At 42.2% G+C, this 15,698-nt stretch overlaps 1 protein-coding gene across 3 annotated transcripts in view; it reads right to left on the reverse strand.

Annotated features, from left to right (window-relative positions):
- Window positions 1-15,698, reverse strand: part of col4a4 (collagen, type IV, alpha 4) — a 54,779-nt gene that overhangs the window by 4,141 nt on the left and 34,940 nt on the right. For 2 of the 3 annotated variants that reach the window (XM_061877813.1, XM_061877815.1), the window contains 25 exons: window positions 13,349-13,384; window positions 13,218-13,280; window positions 12,948-12,983; window positions 12,765-12,806; window positions 8,223-8,303; window positions 8,104-8,148; window positions 7,967-8,029; window positions 7,802-7,846; window positions 4,213-4,266; window positions 3,999-4,059; window positions 3,826-3,930; window positions 3,536-3,691; window positions 3,378-3,467; window positions 2,991-3,151; window positions 2,640-2,712; window positions 2,411-2,517; window positions 2,082-2,265; window positions 1,923-1,991; window positions 1,740-1,847; window positions 1,610-1,678; window positions 1,235-1,381; window positions 975-1,139; window positions 690-857; window positions 257-400; window positions 43-150 (listed from right to left, as the gene is read on the reverse strand). In XM_061877813.1, the coding sequence (XP_061733797.1) occupies window positions 43-150; window positions 257-400; window positions 690-857; window positions 975-1,139; window positions 1,235-1,381; window positions 1,610-1,678; window positions 1,740-1,847; window positions 1,923-1,991; window positions 2,082-2,265; window positions 2,411-2,517; window positions 2,640-2,712; window positions 2,991-3,151; window positions 3,378-3,467; window positions 3,536-3,691; window positions 3,826-3,930; window positions 3,999-4,059; window positions 4,213-4,266; window positions 7,802-7,846; window positions 7,967-8,029; window positions 8,104-8,148; window positions 8,223-8,303; window positions 12,765-12,806; window positions 12,948-12,983; window positions 13,218-13,280; window positions 13,349-13,384 (2,380 nt within the window). Of the gene's footprint in view, window positions 1-42; window positions 151-256; window positions 401-689; window positions 858-974; window positions 1,140-1,231; window positions 1,382-1,609; window positions 1,679-1,739; window positions 1,848-1,922; window positions 1,992-2,081; window positions 2,266-2,410; window positions 2,518-2,639; window positions 2,713-2,990; window positions 3,152-3,377; window positions 3,468-3,535; window positions 3,692-3,825; window positions 3,931-3,998; window positions 4,060-4,212; window positions 4,267-7,801; window positions 7,847-7,966; window positions 8,030-8,103; window positions 8,149-8,222; window positions 8,304-12,764; window positions 12,807-12,947; window positions 12,984-13,217; window positions 13,281-13,348; window positions 13,385-15,698 lie in introns of all 3 variants that reach the window. The other variant, XM_061877814.1, reaches the window with a different exon arrangement.

Genomic DNA, 15,698 nt, shown 5'->3' on the forward strand with positions numbered 1-15,698 from the left:
TCGACAATGTTTATGTTAATTGTCTCATATTCACAGTCTTACCTCTTGGACCAGGGAAGCCACTGACACCGGGGAGGCCATGTTTTCCTCTTACACCTTTGATGGAGACAACTATTGTCTCCCCAGGAGGTCCTGTGGCCCCTCTAAAGCCTGCAAGGACACAACTAAGATGAGGATTCCAAGATGGTGACTGATGTAATTTGGTTTACAGTTGTTACTAATAGTATTAACAGCAAAGCTGGAAACTGTGTTTTACCCTTCTGTCCTTTGGGGCCTTCACATCCTGGTGCTCCATCTTTACCATTAAGTCCTCTCTCTCCTTTCCTCCCAAGGCATCCAGGGACTCCGACTAATCCCAGCGCCCCTTGGACACCGCTCCTACCAGGTGGTCCCATCAAACCTGATTGACAGACAGGCTGATAACGCCACATGCTTGTTCAGTAATTTCAAAACACAGTGGCAATAGTAGTTCCATTCATAAGGACTTGACTTTGGGACCTTGAATTGAAGGTTGTGATTGTTGCAGACATGTAAGTCTGCTTCAGGAGTGCTGCTTTGGTGCCTTTAAGCGAGACACTGACACCTAACTCTGGCTTAGATCTCTTTTTATTTGTGTGAGTGAACTGGTTTTAATTCAGTGATTGAAAACTATTTTATGAAAAAGGTGAGAATGATGGAAAATTACTCACCTTTTTGGCCATCCAATCCTGGATATCCAGAGTCCCCACTGGAGCCAAGAGGTCCCTGAGGTCCTGGGTACCCAGGAAGACCTGGAGAACCTGGTTTACCCACAGGGCCAGGGAGGCCATAACCAGGAGAACCTGGCTCTCCCATGTCACCTTTCTCCCCCGAACAACCTGAGCAGAACCATTGGGGAGAAATGTATGTTTTAGATTCGCTGTCCCTGACGTCAAACATGCCGTTGAGCAATCACAAAATTTGGTTAATGTTGTCGCTCTCATATGACACTTTACCTGGGGGTCCAAAGAATCCTTGTGACCCAGGAGGGCCTGCAGGGCCAGGCTTTCCAGTATCGCACAGATTAGCGATAGAACCTTGGGGACCAACGTTACCTGGTGACCCGTCCTGTCCTCTCTGGCCCTTTGGCCCTGGACCTCCAGGCAGACCTGTGACACCTGGACAAATGAGAAATAAATTTTGATGGGTTGATAGTCCATCATCAGTCGAACAAGAGATCCAGAAATTTTACATTTCACATTCAGTAACTCACTTCGGATACCCTGTTTGCCAGGTTGGCCTGGGACTCCTTTAGGTCCCGGAGAGCCTGGTACCCCTGGGAAGCCAATAGGCCCTGAGGGCCCCACATATGAGTCCCCAGCTGGTCCTCTCAGTCCAGGAGTGCCTGGTACACCTGGAGAACCTGATCCACACAGAAAAACATAGAAAAACCGAAGAACCTCAGCATGAAATTCTATGCATCCCCTGGCTGTCATTAAGGCTGAAAAGTCATTGGTGGTTAAATCTACCCACTTCTTCTAGAAGTACATTGCAGCTGCTCTGTAGCTCTTTTACACAAAGGACCACATCACAATGACTTTGTTACTATTTTCTTTCTGCCTGAAATCACAAGTGACTGCTAAAACAGTACCTGGCTCTCCAGCATAACTGAATCCTTCAAGACCGTCGTCTCCAGTATCTCCAACAAAACCTGGTGGTCCTAAAGCAAGAAGAAAATATGTCAATTATTATTGTTAAACAAGATAAATATGCACCAGTACCCGGTCGTCCAGGTGGTCCAGGAAGTCCAGACTGTCCTTTTACTCCTTTAGGTCCATCAGGTCCAGTGAGTCCATTGAATCCAGGTAGACCAGGAAGGCCTCTGAGGCCTGGACAGATGGACAGGAAGTCAAACACAGAGTTTAACAAGAACTAGATGGTGGACGATCATTGATTGTGTTCACCTCTTTCTCCTGTCTCTCCTTTTTCTCCTGGTGGTCCAGGGTTTTTAGGTACACAAGGTAGAGTTTCACCTATGGACAGGTGTGTCATCAGTCAATTTTGCTTTGCTTGTTTATAAAGTTTATGACTTTGACATATATTTTCACCATATTGACCTTTACCTGGAACACCTCTCCGGCCAGGGGTGCCGGGGAAACCTGGGGGCCCAAGAACACCCGGGTTTCCCTGCTTTCCTATTGCTCCAACCAAACCTAATCCTCGGGGGCCGGTCGGTCCTGTTAGTCCTTTGGGACCAGAGGGACCTGGAAAACCTTGTTCCCCAGGAAAACTGAGGTAACTTTCTCCCTGAAAACAAATGTCACATAAGCGTGAAGAATCAAATAGCAAAAGTCACAAGTGTTTATTGGAGAGGACAGATTTCATGACTGGTCTACAGGCGGTTGAACAAGATTTTCTCATAGTGAATTAGAGCTGTGAGTGGCCAACTCACCTTCGGTCCAGAGTATCCGGGAAGACCTGGTAGCCCATCCTGACCTCTTCTTCCTGAGAAACCTTGTCTTCCTGCAAGACCCGGGTTACCTCTTTCCCCCTTCTCACCTGGAGACAAATGTCTGGTTTAACACTGACTTTATCTAGGTCTATTCGAGCTTTGTTTTCCAAGGTCGCACTGATGGGGTGGTTGATGTAGAATTGCGTTAAATCAACATGGGTGACCTTGCCTTTAATATCCACCACAGTGAAGTCTCCTTTCTGACCTTTGAACCCTTTGAGACCTGGTAAGCCACCCAAACCCTGCAACCAAATCAATCAATCAATCAATCAATCAATCAATCAATCAATCAATCAATCATCACAGCATCTCTAAAAGAGTTTAATATAGTTATGGTTCTATAATACATTTCTATAGAATTATTAGATAAATAACACAGTCACAAGTACAATGTAATCTTTTTTGTACTAAATAAACCTCTCCGTTACACCAAAGACCTACACAGACCAGTACGGAAAGTCCACCACTAGTTCCTTGAAACTTTGGAAACTTGACCATAATGGCCAATGTGGTTTCTTACCTGTTGTCCATTCCTTCCATTGTCTCCTGGTAAGCCTTTCTCTCCTCCAGGCCCCTGAAATCCAGGAGGTCCTTGATACCCCAACAATCCAGGTTCACCTGCTAAACCCGGGGCACCCCTCACTACAATTGGAGGACCACAGGAACATTCCCCTGGACGACCTGAATATAAGCACATTAAATTTAGATCTGACTCCAGATTCAACTGTTATGTGATTACAAAGTACAGTCTTTCCCCGCCTACTCATAGGTCAACATTCACTCTCCACATATTTGCAGATTTCTGCGATGTCTGGAAATGTAACCCCTGCAGAAGCGTGTTCCATCAGTCCCCTAGTGCGTATCAATCATAATGAATTTTTCTTTATATTTTAGTCAAAATACTGACCTTTGAATCCTTGGAACCCTGGGGACCCTGGCATTCCTGGTTCACCAGGTTCTCCAGACACTCCTGGGGCTCCGGGAAGACAGAAATAGCCTACAGAGAAAATACAAAAGTTAGCATGACAAAAACCATTAAAAAGTGTTGGATTCACAAGGGTATACCTGGCCTTCCGGGCAATCCTTTTGGCCCTCTGGGTCCTGGAAGTCCAGGTATTCCAGGTTCCCCAGGTACTGGTTCAAATGTGTAAATCTGACCAAGATCTCCTTTGTCACCACGGGCACCTGGACTCCCCCTCGTTCCCACCACACCTGGCAGTCCTGGTGCCAACACAAACTTAGTTCAGTAAAAGTCTCGAAAGGAGACTCTGCAAGACACTCCCCCCGATGGCCACACAGGAGACTTTAGAACCTTAAATAACACAGGACAGGATGTAGCATAGCTTTGCTCTGACCAGGTATGGCTCTTCCAGGGAGCCCTCGGGCCCCGTGAGTTCCCATTAAGCCACGATCTCCTGGAGGACCCGTCGGTCCTGGAGTTCCCGGATCTCCAGCATCACCTTAAAAACAAGCAGCTGCCAAAATGTTGCATTGGAAAATGCGAGTTCAACACAGTGTCGATATTTACCTAAATGGGTAATAACATCATCCCGAGGGAGACCTTTGAAACCGGGACTTCCCGTCATGCCCTGAGAACACACCAGGTTGTCAGAGACAGGCCTTCTAATCTACTGATTAGTTGTTGTTTTTTTTTTGTTGCTGCAAGTCTCTATCACATCAATTATGTGTCCAGGCCCACGGCAACCAAGTGGTGACAACCAAGTCCGGATCACAAAACCAACCTTTGGGCCTTCTCGTCCGATCAGTCCTGGAAGACCTGGACTTCCCACGACCCCCTGTAACACAGTTACACACGTCATTGGTGGCACAAGTCCTGCACTTCACGGTGCTGGACAGACCGATGATCAGTCAATAAGGTACCACACCTATCAGCAGAAGAATGTTTTAAATACTCATATGTAGTCAAATGTTGGATTAATGTAGCTCCCCATGGTATAGTTTGGATCTCTAAAAACTCATCCAGTTCTGTGTGACGGTATCGTCTGGAAACCCATCCATCCATCCATCCATTTCCTACCGCTTATTCCCTTTCGGGGTCGCGGGGGGCGCTGGCGCCTATCTCAGCTACAATCGGGCGGAAGGCAGGGTACACCCTGGACAAGTCACCACCTCATCACAGGGCTAACACAGATAGACAGACAACATTCACACCCACATTCACACACTAGGGACAATTTTTAGTGTTGCCAATCAACCTATCCCCAGGTGCATGTGTTTGGAGGTGGGAGGAAGCCGGAGTACCCGGAGGGAACCCACGCATTCACGGGGAGAACATGCAAACTCCACACAGAAAGATCCCGAGCCTGGATTTGAACCCAGGACTGCAGGACCTTCGTATTGTGAGGCAGACGCACTAACCCCTCTTCCCCCGTGAAGCCCTCGTCTGGAAACAAGTCTTTCAAATGAAATACGTTCTTTTCTCCGGCATGATTTATAGTTTTACCGTCATTTGAACAGACACAGACCGCGTTGTGTGTTGACCGGCAACTGACACAAGCGAACCGTACAACACTATTGTGCTTATATTTTAGTCCCATCCTTAGTTTTGTAGTCCCGGGATTCTTAAACTGTGGGACGTGGGCTCCATCTAGTGTTATGCCAAAAACACTTTATTAAATATTCAAACAGTGTTACTGTTCAAACTGTGTGTAATTTTAAAGTGCCCAAAAATATCAAATATAGTTGTTGAACAAAACCTCTGTCTTGTTTTTAATGAATGTTTAGGCCTACTGCGCTACTGGATTTTAATGTTGGTCATTATGGTGGTATTTGGAGAGCCAAGTGTTTTCTGAGCTGGTACTTGAAAAAAGTTTGAAATCCACTGCTCTAGTCCTTAGATCAAGAGTGGCCCAACTTTTCCCACCGAAGCCCGTATACTAAAAAAGTCAAAGCATGCGGGACCATTTTCATGTTTCAATAAAAAAAAAAAAAACTCTGCAAAAAAACAGACATTATATTAATTTAAATATAAAAAAATGTCAGTTTTGTTTTATAGGTGACAATGTGTATTGTTATAATTAATTAGCATTAAAATGTCATTGTTTTCACATTACATTACATCTTTTTGCTCTTTTTCTTACTTTTTTACTGTTGTAATTTTTTCCTAAAAGTATTTCACAGGTCTTTTCCTGTATTATTATCATATTAATTTAAAAAATAATAACAAAATGATAACAATAACGTTTCAATTGTGTAACTGCTCAAACTATAGTCAAAAATTAGACTTTAGAAAAATATTAATGTCCAGTTATACTTTTAAGTGTTCATCATTTGTAGCTGTTATTTAAAAAAATCATGAATTAATTAGTTGATAGTTTTGTTGTTTTTATTTGTTTTAACTGACTACTTAGCTTATATTTTAATGGAATTTTATGCTATATATATATGTGTGTGTATATATAGAGTCGTGGTCAAAAGTTTACTTACGCCAAGATCGGTAGGTCGTAAGTTCAAACCCCGGCTGAGTCATACCAAAGACTATAAAAATGGGACCCATTACCTCCATGCTTTACACTAAGCATCAAGGGTTGAATTGGGGTTTAAATCACCAAAAATGATTCCTGGGCACAGCCAACGCTGCTGCTCCCTGCTCGCCTCACCTCCCAGGGGGTGATTAAGGGTGATGGGTCAAATGCATAAAATAATTTCACCACACCTAGTGTGTGTGTGACTATTATTGGTACTTTAACTTAACTTGTAAAGAACATAATGTCATGGTTGTCTTGAGTTTTCAATCATTTCTACAATTCTTATTTTTTTGTGATAGAGTGACTGGAACACGTATTTGTTTGTCACAAAAAACATTCATGAAGTTTGGTTCTTTTATGAATTTATTATGGGCATATTGAAAATGTGACCAAATCTGCAAAAATCAAACTTCATGAATGTTTTTTGCGACCAAAAAGTATGTGCTCCAATCACTCTATCACAAAAAAAAGGGTTGTAGAAATTATTGGTAACTCAAGACAGCCATGACATTGTTTTTTTGCAAGTGTATGTAAACTTTTGATTCTGTGTGTGTGTGTGTGTGTATATATATATATATATATATATACACACACACAGTATTATGTTTACATGTGTATATAATATGCCCACTCCACTCAAGATGATCCCTTGCTGGCCCCACTATGGAGTGGACTTTCACACCAGTAACTAGATCCACTCGACATCCATTGCACCAGTCGCGCAGGGGTCCACACATCTGCGGTTCCCTCCAAGGTTTTATTGTACCCCAGTGGGTTGAGTTTGTTCTTACTCTGATGCAGGATCTGAGCCGAGGATGTCGTTGTGGCTTGTGCAGCCTTTTGAGACACTCGTGATTTAGGGCTATATAAATAAACTTTGATTGATTGATATACATGTATATATTCACATATGTGTATATATGTATATACACATAAATATATGTGTATATGTATGTATGTATGTATTACTGTTTTTTCCGACAATATGATGTGGACCAACAAATTCCAGTTACGGGCTGCAAATGGCCCTGGGCCTTACACCCCTCCGTACCTTAGCTCAGGGTGTCCAAACTTTTTGACTGGGGGTGTGTGCATGCAAAGAAACTATAGTATATATATGATTACATATTATTATGTAATGGATGTATAATTAATAATTACTACAATTGGTTATTAAGAGGATGTGAAAATTCGACCCCGACCTTGTTTACTTCTGTGTTGACCCTCTTAAAGTTTCGATCAGAAAAATCAAGCAGCTAAAATCCCAAACATACTGTAGATAAGCATGGAGAGTGTGTTTTGCACATTTCCCACTATCCCTTGTAATGGATTTTAATGGGTGCAGTTTTGATTTTTGTATACTAATTAGACTTTATTGTTATTTTTATAAAGTTTTTATGATATCCACAAAGTTCAATGAGCAAGATGTTATGTGTGCCCATTTTTGTACTGTTTTCTTTATTTTCCCCCTGCACCATAACTAGGGAAGGTTGTTTGGAGTGGGTCATACTTGTATATGCTGTGCACAAATTTACATTGATGTACAATTAACGGCCAGTGTCTTGAGTTATTTTCATTGGCCACCAGATGGTGACAAAAGGGCATATTTGTATATTATATGAAAACACTGTTGCTTATTGAACTCGTGCCGTCTCGCGAGCCAAATTGAAGATGGAAGATGCCCACGGGCCGTAGTTTGGACATCCCAGTCTTAGATGATTCATGTTGTTTTTGGAAGAACACAAAGTAAAACCTTTGTTCCTCCCAGTGTAGCAAACACACTACCCATGTCATTTAGAACTAATCAATGTGTCAGTATCAATATTTCTGCAAAGACACTCACCTTCATTCCTTTGTCGCCAGGTAAACCAGGCCGCCCAGCCAACCCCTGAAAACCACAAACCCCCACTTTATGTACTTGATTTCCAAAACGAACACGATTCAAAAAAGGATGACACTTTCTTTGATGCTTCGAGAGCAAAAGATCGGAAAAAGATCGAAGACTTACTCTAGGTCCAGGAAATCCCACAATCCCTTTCTCTCCCTTGATGCCAGGAAGAGCATCCAAACCCTGAAACCCCAAATGAGCTTTAAATGAGCCGAACCTCAGCAGAGTTATGCAGTAGAACCCTGAACTGAACTTACAGGCAGGCCTGGAAGTCCACACACCCCTTTAGGCCCAGCTTGACCCTAGAGAACCAACATTAGTTGAGAACCGAATGAGAAGACCGTTACTGTGATGTGATTGGCTGAAGCAGATTCACCTGCTCTCCTTTGATGTACAAGTCCTCTGGGGGGTCAACATATTCAAATGGCCCCGGGGGCCCTTGGAAGCCCTGTTCTCCCTGTGGACCACAAACATCTTTACCATAGGTAACAGCGGCGGGTCGTCATCTAACTGGAGGTCAGTTCCAGTTCAGAATATTTTGTGTGGTGTCTATAAAAAAAGTATGTTTTCTTTGACATAAAGAGCACAAAACAAACAAAAAAAACCCCCATCAAAGTATTATAAAACCTAATAATGGACATGTAAATCTGAAGTTGATATTGAGCAAGGGCCGCATAATAAAAAGTCAAAGTATCTAGGGACCATTTTGATATTTTTTATCTTGTAAAAAAAAAAAAAAAAATGCTGTAAATAGACAATTACATATAGACACATTAAACATGTTTAAAGAGAAAACTATGTTATAGGTGGCAAAGTGTACTATCATTAATTATCTTGTGTGTGCAAAAGGGGCCATTTGCAGAACAAAGCTCGAGTTTTGTTGGCGCCAACATATTATCAGTAAAAAAGTAAGACTAAAAAGGCGTTATGTAAAGAGAAAAATCTGACATTTTAATACTAATAACTAATAATTATACAATCTGTCACTTATAACACAAAGCTGACAATAAGTGCTAATGTTTGTAGCAATTTTTCTTTTATAAAATAAAATATCCAAATGTCTCCCACATACTTAGACTTTCAAATATTCTACATAATTTTCAGACTTTTTTCTCATCACCTTACGTTTTTTTGCTCTTTTTTTTCTTACATTTTTGCTGTTGTTTTTTTGTCCGACAACCTGAACAAACAAAACTCGAACTTTGCTCCACAAATGGACACCCCTGATCAAGAGACTTAAGCGTTAAAAAGTTAAAAGAAAAAAATGTATGACTTATTTTTAACACTTTTATGAGTGGGGCCCTTTTAAATCCCCAATAATGTTTGTGGGACCTTTTCTTTATAAACTGTCATTACTCAAGAATAAATAATGAATAAAAATCGATGGTCTTATGAATTATTGACCTATGGAAAACTCCAATTACTTCACATCAAATATTCCACATTTAAATTTTTGGTGGGAAAATAGTGCATAGTTTAAGTTTTTTGCCATAAAAACAAGGTTTTGACAAAAAGGGCATAAAACCTTAAAAAAAAAAAAAAATTTAAAAAAAAAACCTACATATCGACAGATAGACCTGAAATTGATTCATAGATTTAAGCGTTCAATAAAAAAAATATATATATCGGACTTATTTTTTAACTTTTATGACAGAGACCCATCTGGGGGAGCCCTAAAGGTTGAAAAAAAGTCTATATAATTTGTTGGTTTTTGAAAATTAAAAGTATCAAAATGGCTCTCGCATGCTCTCATTTCTCAGTCTGTGGACCTCAGTGGAAAAATGCTACATGACAGGGTTCTATTTTCCACTACAGAGGGGCTCAGGACCAACACAAATTTTAACACCAAATTAGTTATCTTACTCTGGATTTTAACCATATTCAATAATTATATCTAACCTAAATAGAACATTTAACAGGAAAATAACCTTGTCTAATGACATGAAACCCTATTAATCACAAATATTATTATCAAGGCTTAGGTAAGGCTGATTAGAAAAATAAATACCAACCAAATATACTGAAGAAGAAAAACTGATGAAAAATGCATTTACTTACAATTACACGGTGCTAAAATAAAAAATGTTCTAAATAAATTAATAATAATAATAATATATAGTTTTTTTAAACAAACTGTTTAAGTTTAAGTGCAAAAATTCATTACTTTCTACTAATTTTTCAATAAAGTGCAAATGAAAATACAGCTTCAACACTAGTCAAAATGTTTGTGCTTAAAGTAGCAGTACAGTGGAAAAACAAGTTGCCTCTATATTGAAGCGATTATCAAATTATCAATATAATAAATTTTTGACACAAAAGACTTCCAAAGTTTGCGAATAAATAAATATGATCAAAATAGAATCAATCTCACAGAGATTCCGGAGCCATTTTGAAAGTTAATGAGGAAGCCACTCATGTTATCTGTGACGTAGAGTAGGATCCACAGATCCCTTCCCCATCAACAACAATGCTAATCAAGCAGACTTTGTGAGAGCCAACAACAATTACTTCGGGAAAAATAATGATCCAGAACCTTATATTTTAGAGCCTGAACAGAAAGAGGATGAAAAATAAGTTTTAGAAGCCAAGTGCTAAACGGATGTAGCTTTATTGTGACACTATAGCATTAGCAGCATTGCTAAGTGCTAAACATAAAAACTAACCATAACAAACCAAAATAAAACAAAAATTTATTTTAATTTTTCCACTCTTGCTGGGATGCCGAGCGACGGGACGCTTACATAATTCCGTTTGGATGAAGAATCATCCCGATCCCCACAAAGGGTTAAAAAATGTTGCTGCTTTTTCACCATCTCAAGGGATGTCAAAGTGGACCAGCCTGTCGGTCAATGGCCACATTTGTCTATTAGCAGGTGAGAAACGCACAAATTATAATTTAGAAGTTACTTTCAGCAAGTGTGAGACCAAGCAGAAGTCGACTCTGTGTGTCAACAATAGCAGCGTAAGATAGCATTAGCTCACTGCTATCAGTGTGCTGCTAAAATAGTTTGTCTGTGTTGGCACTTTATAATAGTAAATTAACCATTCATATTTGGTTAATTGTCAGGTCACGACATGTAAACAGAATTTTTTGGCGGTTTCTGGATGTTTTTAGAGAGAACAACACAGGACCCTCGAACTGTTGACTCAATTGTTAGCTATTATTTACAATTTTGTGAATGATAAACTCTCTTTCAATTTTTATGTATTTCCAGTATGACTGATCTAATAATATGGTCAAAGTGCAGAAGTGTCACTCCAGTGGTGTAGACTCTACAGAAATAGCCGAAGATATCCGGTGCGGAATATTCAAAATGGCTGACTGAATTTGTGGAATTTAGTGATGTTTACACAATATTTTCACATATTTTGCGGATTGTAAATACAATTGGATATGGTTTAATGCAATGTTTTTCAACCTTTTTTGAGCCAAGGCACATTTTTTGCGTTGAAAGAATCCAGAGGCACACCACCAGCAGAAATGACTAAAAAACAAAACTCAGTTGACAGTAAAAAGTCGTTGTCGCAATTGTTGGATATGACTTTAAAACCAATAACCAATCATGCTTCAATATAGCTCTTGTCTTAAAGTAGGTGTACTGTCACCACCTGTCACATTAGGCGCTGATTTATTCTGAGTTTTTTGCTGTTTTCCTGTGTGGTGTTTTAGTTTTTGTCTTGCGCTCCTATTTTGGTGGCTTTTTCTCTCTTTTTGGTATTTTCCTGTAGCAGTTTCATCTCTTCCTTTCGAGCGATATGTCCCGCATCTACTTTGTTTTAGCAATCAAGAATATTCCAGTTTTTTTTATCCTTCTTTGTGTGGACATTGTTGATTGTCATGTCATGTACGGACGTACATTGTGGACCCCGTCTTTGCTCCACAGTAAGTCTTTGCTGTCGTCCAGCATTCTGTTTTTGTTTACTTTGTAGCCAGTTCAGTTTATGTTTTGTTCTGCATAGCCTTCTCTAAGCTTCAATGCATTTTCTTAGATAGATAGATAGATAAATAGATAGATAGATAGTACTTTATTTATTTGTTCAGGAGAGTTCCTTCAAGAAAATTAAAATTTTCAGCACAATCCCATTCAAGATCAGACAAACATTACAGGGAGACAGAACAGGATCGCTGACGGGTCTGCCGACTTCCGGCGCCCCTTACAAAAAAGGTGAAATACAGGTAAACAAAGGGGGGGGAATGGGAGAAAAAAAACAAAAGATTAAAATTTCTTAGGGGCACTCACCCTTTGTTTATTTTTGTTTTGAGCGTTAGACACCTTTTTACCTGCACGCTGCTCCCTGCTGTTTCCGACATCTACAAAGCAATTAGCTACCGGCTGCCACTTACTGATATGGAAGAGTATTACACGGTTACTCTGCCGAGCTCTAGACAGCACCGACACTCAACAACAACACATTATTTGTGGATTATAAGTACTGGTTTGCAAAAAATATTTTTAACCCAATTAGCTGAAATTACATAATCTCCCACGGCACACCAGACTGTATCTCACAGCACACTAGTATGCCGCGGCACAGTGGTTGAAAAACACTGCTTTAATGGACACAATGACACACAACTAAGTACATAAAGTCAACTTGTTGTTCCACTCTACTGCTACTTTAGGAACTTCTCCATGACTTCAGCTCCAAACTTCTTCTGTTCGTTTGATATTGTCATTACTGCCCCAAGTGGTGGACAAGTGTATTACAACTGAGTAAAGCTGCGGCCCATACGGACCACAGCTGGCCCTCTCGGTTAGGAAACACTGCTGTGACCATCCTTTGTGGTTGAAAGTCTTCAGGTTGGAGACACTTGGCCTTCTGGGTGAAGTATGTAAAGGTCAGACAGGACTAATATTCTTCGGTAACTTTTCTAACATCCCTCTATCACAGATGCAAAAAAAAAAAAGGTTTGTACCTCGTCTCCTTTCTGGCCCGTCACGGATCGACCTCGTTCACCCTGAAACGCACAAGCACGTCTGTTACTTCGACGCTTCTCTTCTTCGCCCGACTGACCTCTGCTCGCTCTTCTATCCGCGTTTGATTGATGTTCGCTCATTTAGCCACGATTACAAAAATGGCTCATAGATCGGATACTTACAGGCAGACCTCTGGGACCTGACCGGCCGGGGAGTCCCTGCACGAACATGCACACACACACACACACACACACACACACACACACACACACACACACACACACACACGCACACACACACATGCACACACACACACACACACACACACACACACGCACACACACACACACACACACACAATCACACGCACACACACACACACACACACACACACCCCAACGTCATTGCTCAATAACAACATCCATTGGTCAAAGAGTTTATCGTGTTCTCACATTCACTCCGTCAGGACCGGTTGTACCCGTAAGTCCGCGCGGACCCGGGGGACCTGGGTTACCCTGCAGAGAGAAATGATGTCAGAGCGACAGGAAGTGCCAGTGACAGGAAGTCGGCGGTGTCGTCTCACCTGTAGACCGGTAAGTCCGCCTGTGCCAACGTCACCCTGTCAGACACAAAGATGGTTACAGGCCAAGGGATCAGTCGGGGCGTGTCCAAAAACTTGTTTTAATGACCAACTAACAAGTCAGAATGTTCTTAAGAGGGTGTCCCGATACAACAATATTACGTATTAGTTTATGAATTCTATTTTGTTGTTTTAGCAAACAGTCAAAAAACAGTGGGACTCCAAGATCAAGAATCACTTATTCAAATATTCAAACACAGTGTTTCTGTTCAAACTGAGTGTAATGTTACAGTGGCCAAAATATAAAACATACTTGTTAAATAAAATCTATGCCGGGTTTTTAATGACTACTTAGGCCTTACTAAGCTACTGTATGTTAATGTCGGTCATTATGGTGTTACTTGGAGAACCGAGTGTTTTCTGAAGGGGTACCACCGCACTAAAAAGTTGTAGATCTAAAACATTTACAGTGTTTTTTTTTTTTAATTTAAAAAGCAAAACTGTTTTTCACGTTAAAAAAAAAACAGCAGCTGAGTTGCCGGAATTTTACTGTAAAATGTAACTGATTTTTTACAGTATTTTACTGTAAATGGAAAAAAAGACCGTGTATGGTGCGGATGGTGTTCTGCTGACCTCAACTGCGGATGTTGTGGATAGGTGGAAGGAATACTTTGAAGACCTCCTCAATCCCACCAACACGTCTTCCTATGAGGATGCAGTGCCTACGGAATCTGTGGTGGACTCTCCTATTTCTGGGGCTGAGGTCGCTGAGGTAGTTAAAAAGCTCCTCGGTGGCAAGGCCCCAGGGGTGGATGAGATCCGCCCGGAGTTCCTTAAGGCTCTGGATGCTGTGGGGCTGTCTTGGTTGACAAGACTCTGCAGCATCGCGTGGACATCGGGGGCAGTACCTCTGGATTGGCAGACCGGGGTGGTGGTCCCTCTCTTTAAGAAGGGGGACCAGGGGGTGTGTTCCAACTATCGTGGGATCACACTCCTCAGCCTTCCCGGTAAGGTTTATTCAGGTGTACTGGAGAGGAGGCTACGCCGGATAGTCGAACCTCGGATTCAGGAGGAACAGTGTGGTTTTCGTCCTGGTCGTGGAACTGTGGACCAGCTCTATATTCTCGGCAGGGTTCTTGAGGGTGCATGGGAGTTTGCCCAACCAGTCTACATGTGCTTTGTGGACTTGGAGAAGGCATTCGACCGTGTCCCTCGGGAAGTCCTGTGGGGAGTGCTCAGAGAGTATGGGGTATCGGACTGTCTTATTGTGGCGGTCCGTTCCCTGTACGATCAGTGTCAGAGCTTGGTCCGCATTGCTGGCAGTAAGTCGGACACGTTTCCAGTGAGGGTTGGACTCCGCCAAAGTTGCCCTTTGTCACCGATTCTGTTCATAACTTTTATGGACAGAATTTCTAGGCGCAGTCAAGGCATTGAGGGGTTCCGGTTTGGTCTCTGCTTTTTGCAGACGATGTGGTCCTGTTGGCTTCATCTGGCCGGGATCTTCAGCTCTCACTGGATCGGTTCGCAGCCGAGTGTGAAGCGGCCGGAATGAGAATCAGCACCTCCAAATCCGAGTCCATGGTTCTCTCCCGAAAAAGGTGGAGTGCCATCTCCGGGTTGGGGAGGAGACCCCGCCCCAAGTGGAGGAGTTCAAGTACCTAGGAGTCTTGTTCACGAGTGGGGGAAGAGTGGATCGTGAGATCGACAGGCGGATTGGTGCGGCGTCTTCAGTAATGCGGACGTTGTACCGATCTGTTGTGGTGAAGAAGGAGCTGAGCCGGAAGGCAAAGCTCTCAATTTACCGGGCGATCTACGTTCCCATCCTCACCTATGGTCATGAGCTTTTGGTCATGACCGAAAGGATAAGATCACGGGTACAAGCGGCCGAAATGAGTTTCCTCCGCCGTGTGGCGGGGCTCTCCCTTAGAGATAGGGTGAGAAGCTCTGTCATCCGGGAGGAACTCAAAGTAAAGCCGCTGCTCCTCCACATCGAGAGGAGCCAGATGAGGTGGTTCGGGCATCTGGTCAGGATGCCACCCGAACGCCTCTCGAGGGAGGTGTTTAGGGCACGTCCAACCGGTAGGAGGCCACGGGGAAGACCCAGAACACGTTGGGAAGACTATGTCTCCCGGCTGGCCTGGGAACGCCTCGGGATCCCCCGGGAAGAGCTAGACGAAGTGGCTGGAGAGAGGGAAGTCTGGGCTTCCCTGCTTAGGCTGCTGCCCCCGCGACCCGACCTCGGATAAGCGGAAGAAGATGGATGGATGGATGGATGGATGGAAAAAAAGAGTACTACAGTTTTGTATATTTAAAGAAAAATTGTGCCAGGTTTTCTTGACAATAAAATCTGCCT

This window comes from Nerophis ophidion, linkage group LG18, assembly GCF_033978795.1.
Source record: "Nerophis ophidion isolate RoL-2023_Sa linkage group LG18, RoL_Noph_v1.0, whole genome shotgun sequence".
In the NCBI taxonomy this organism is placed as follows: domain Eukaryota; kingdom Metazoa; phylum Chordata; class Actinopteri; order Syngnathiformes; family Syngnathidae; genus Nerophis; species Nerophis ophidion.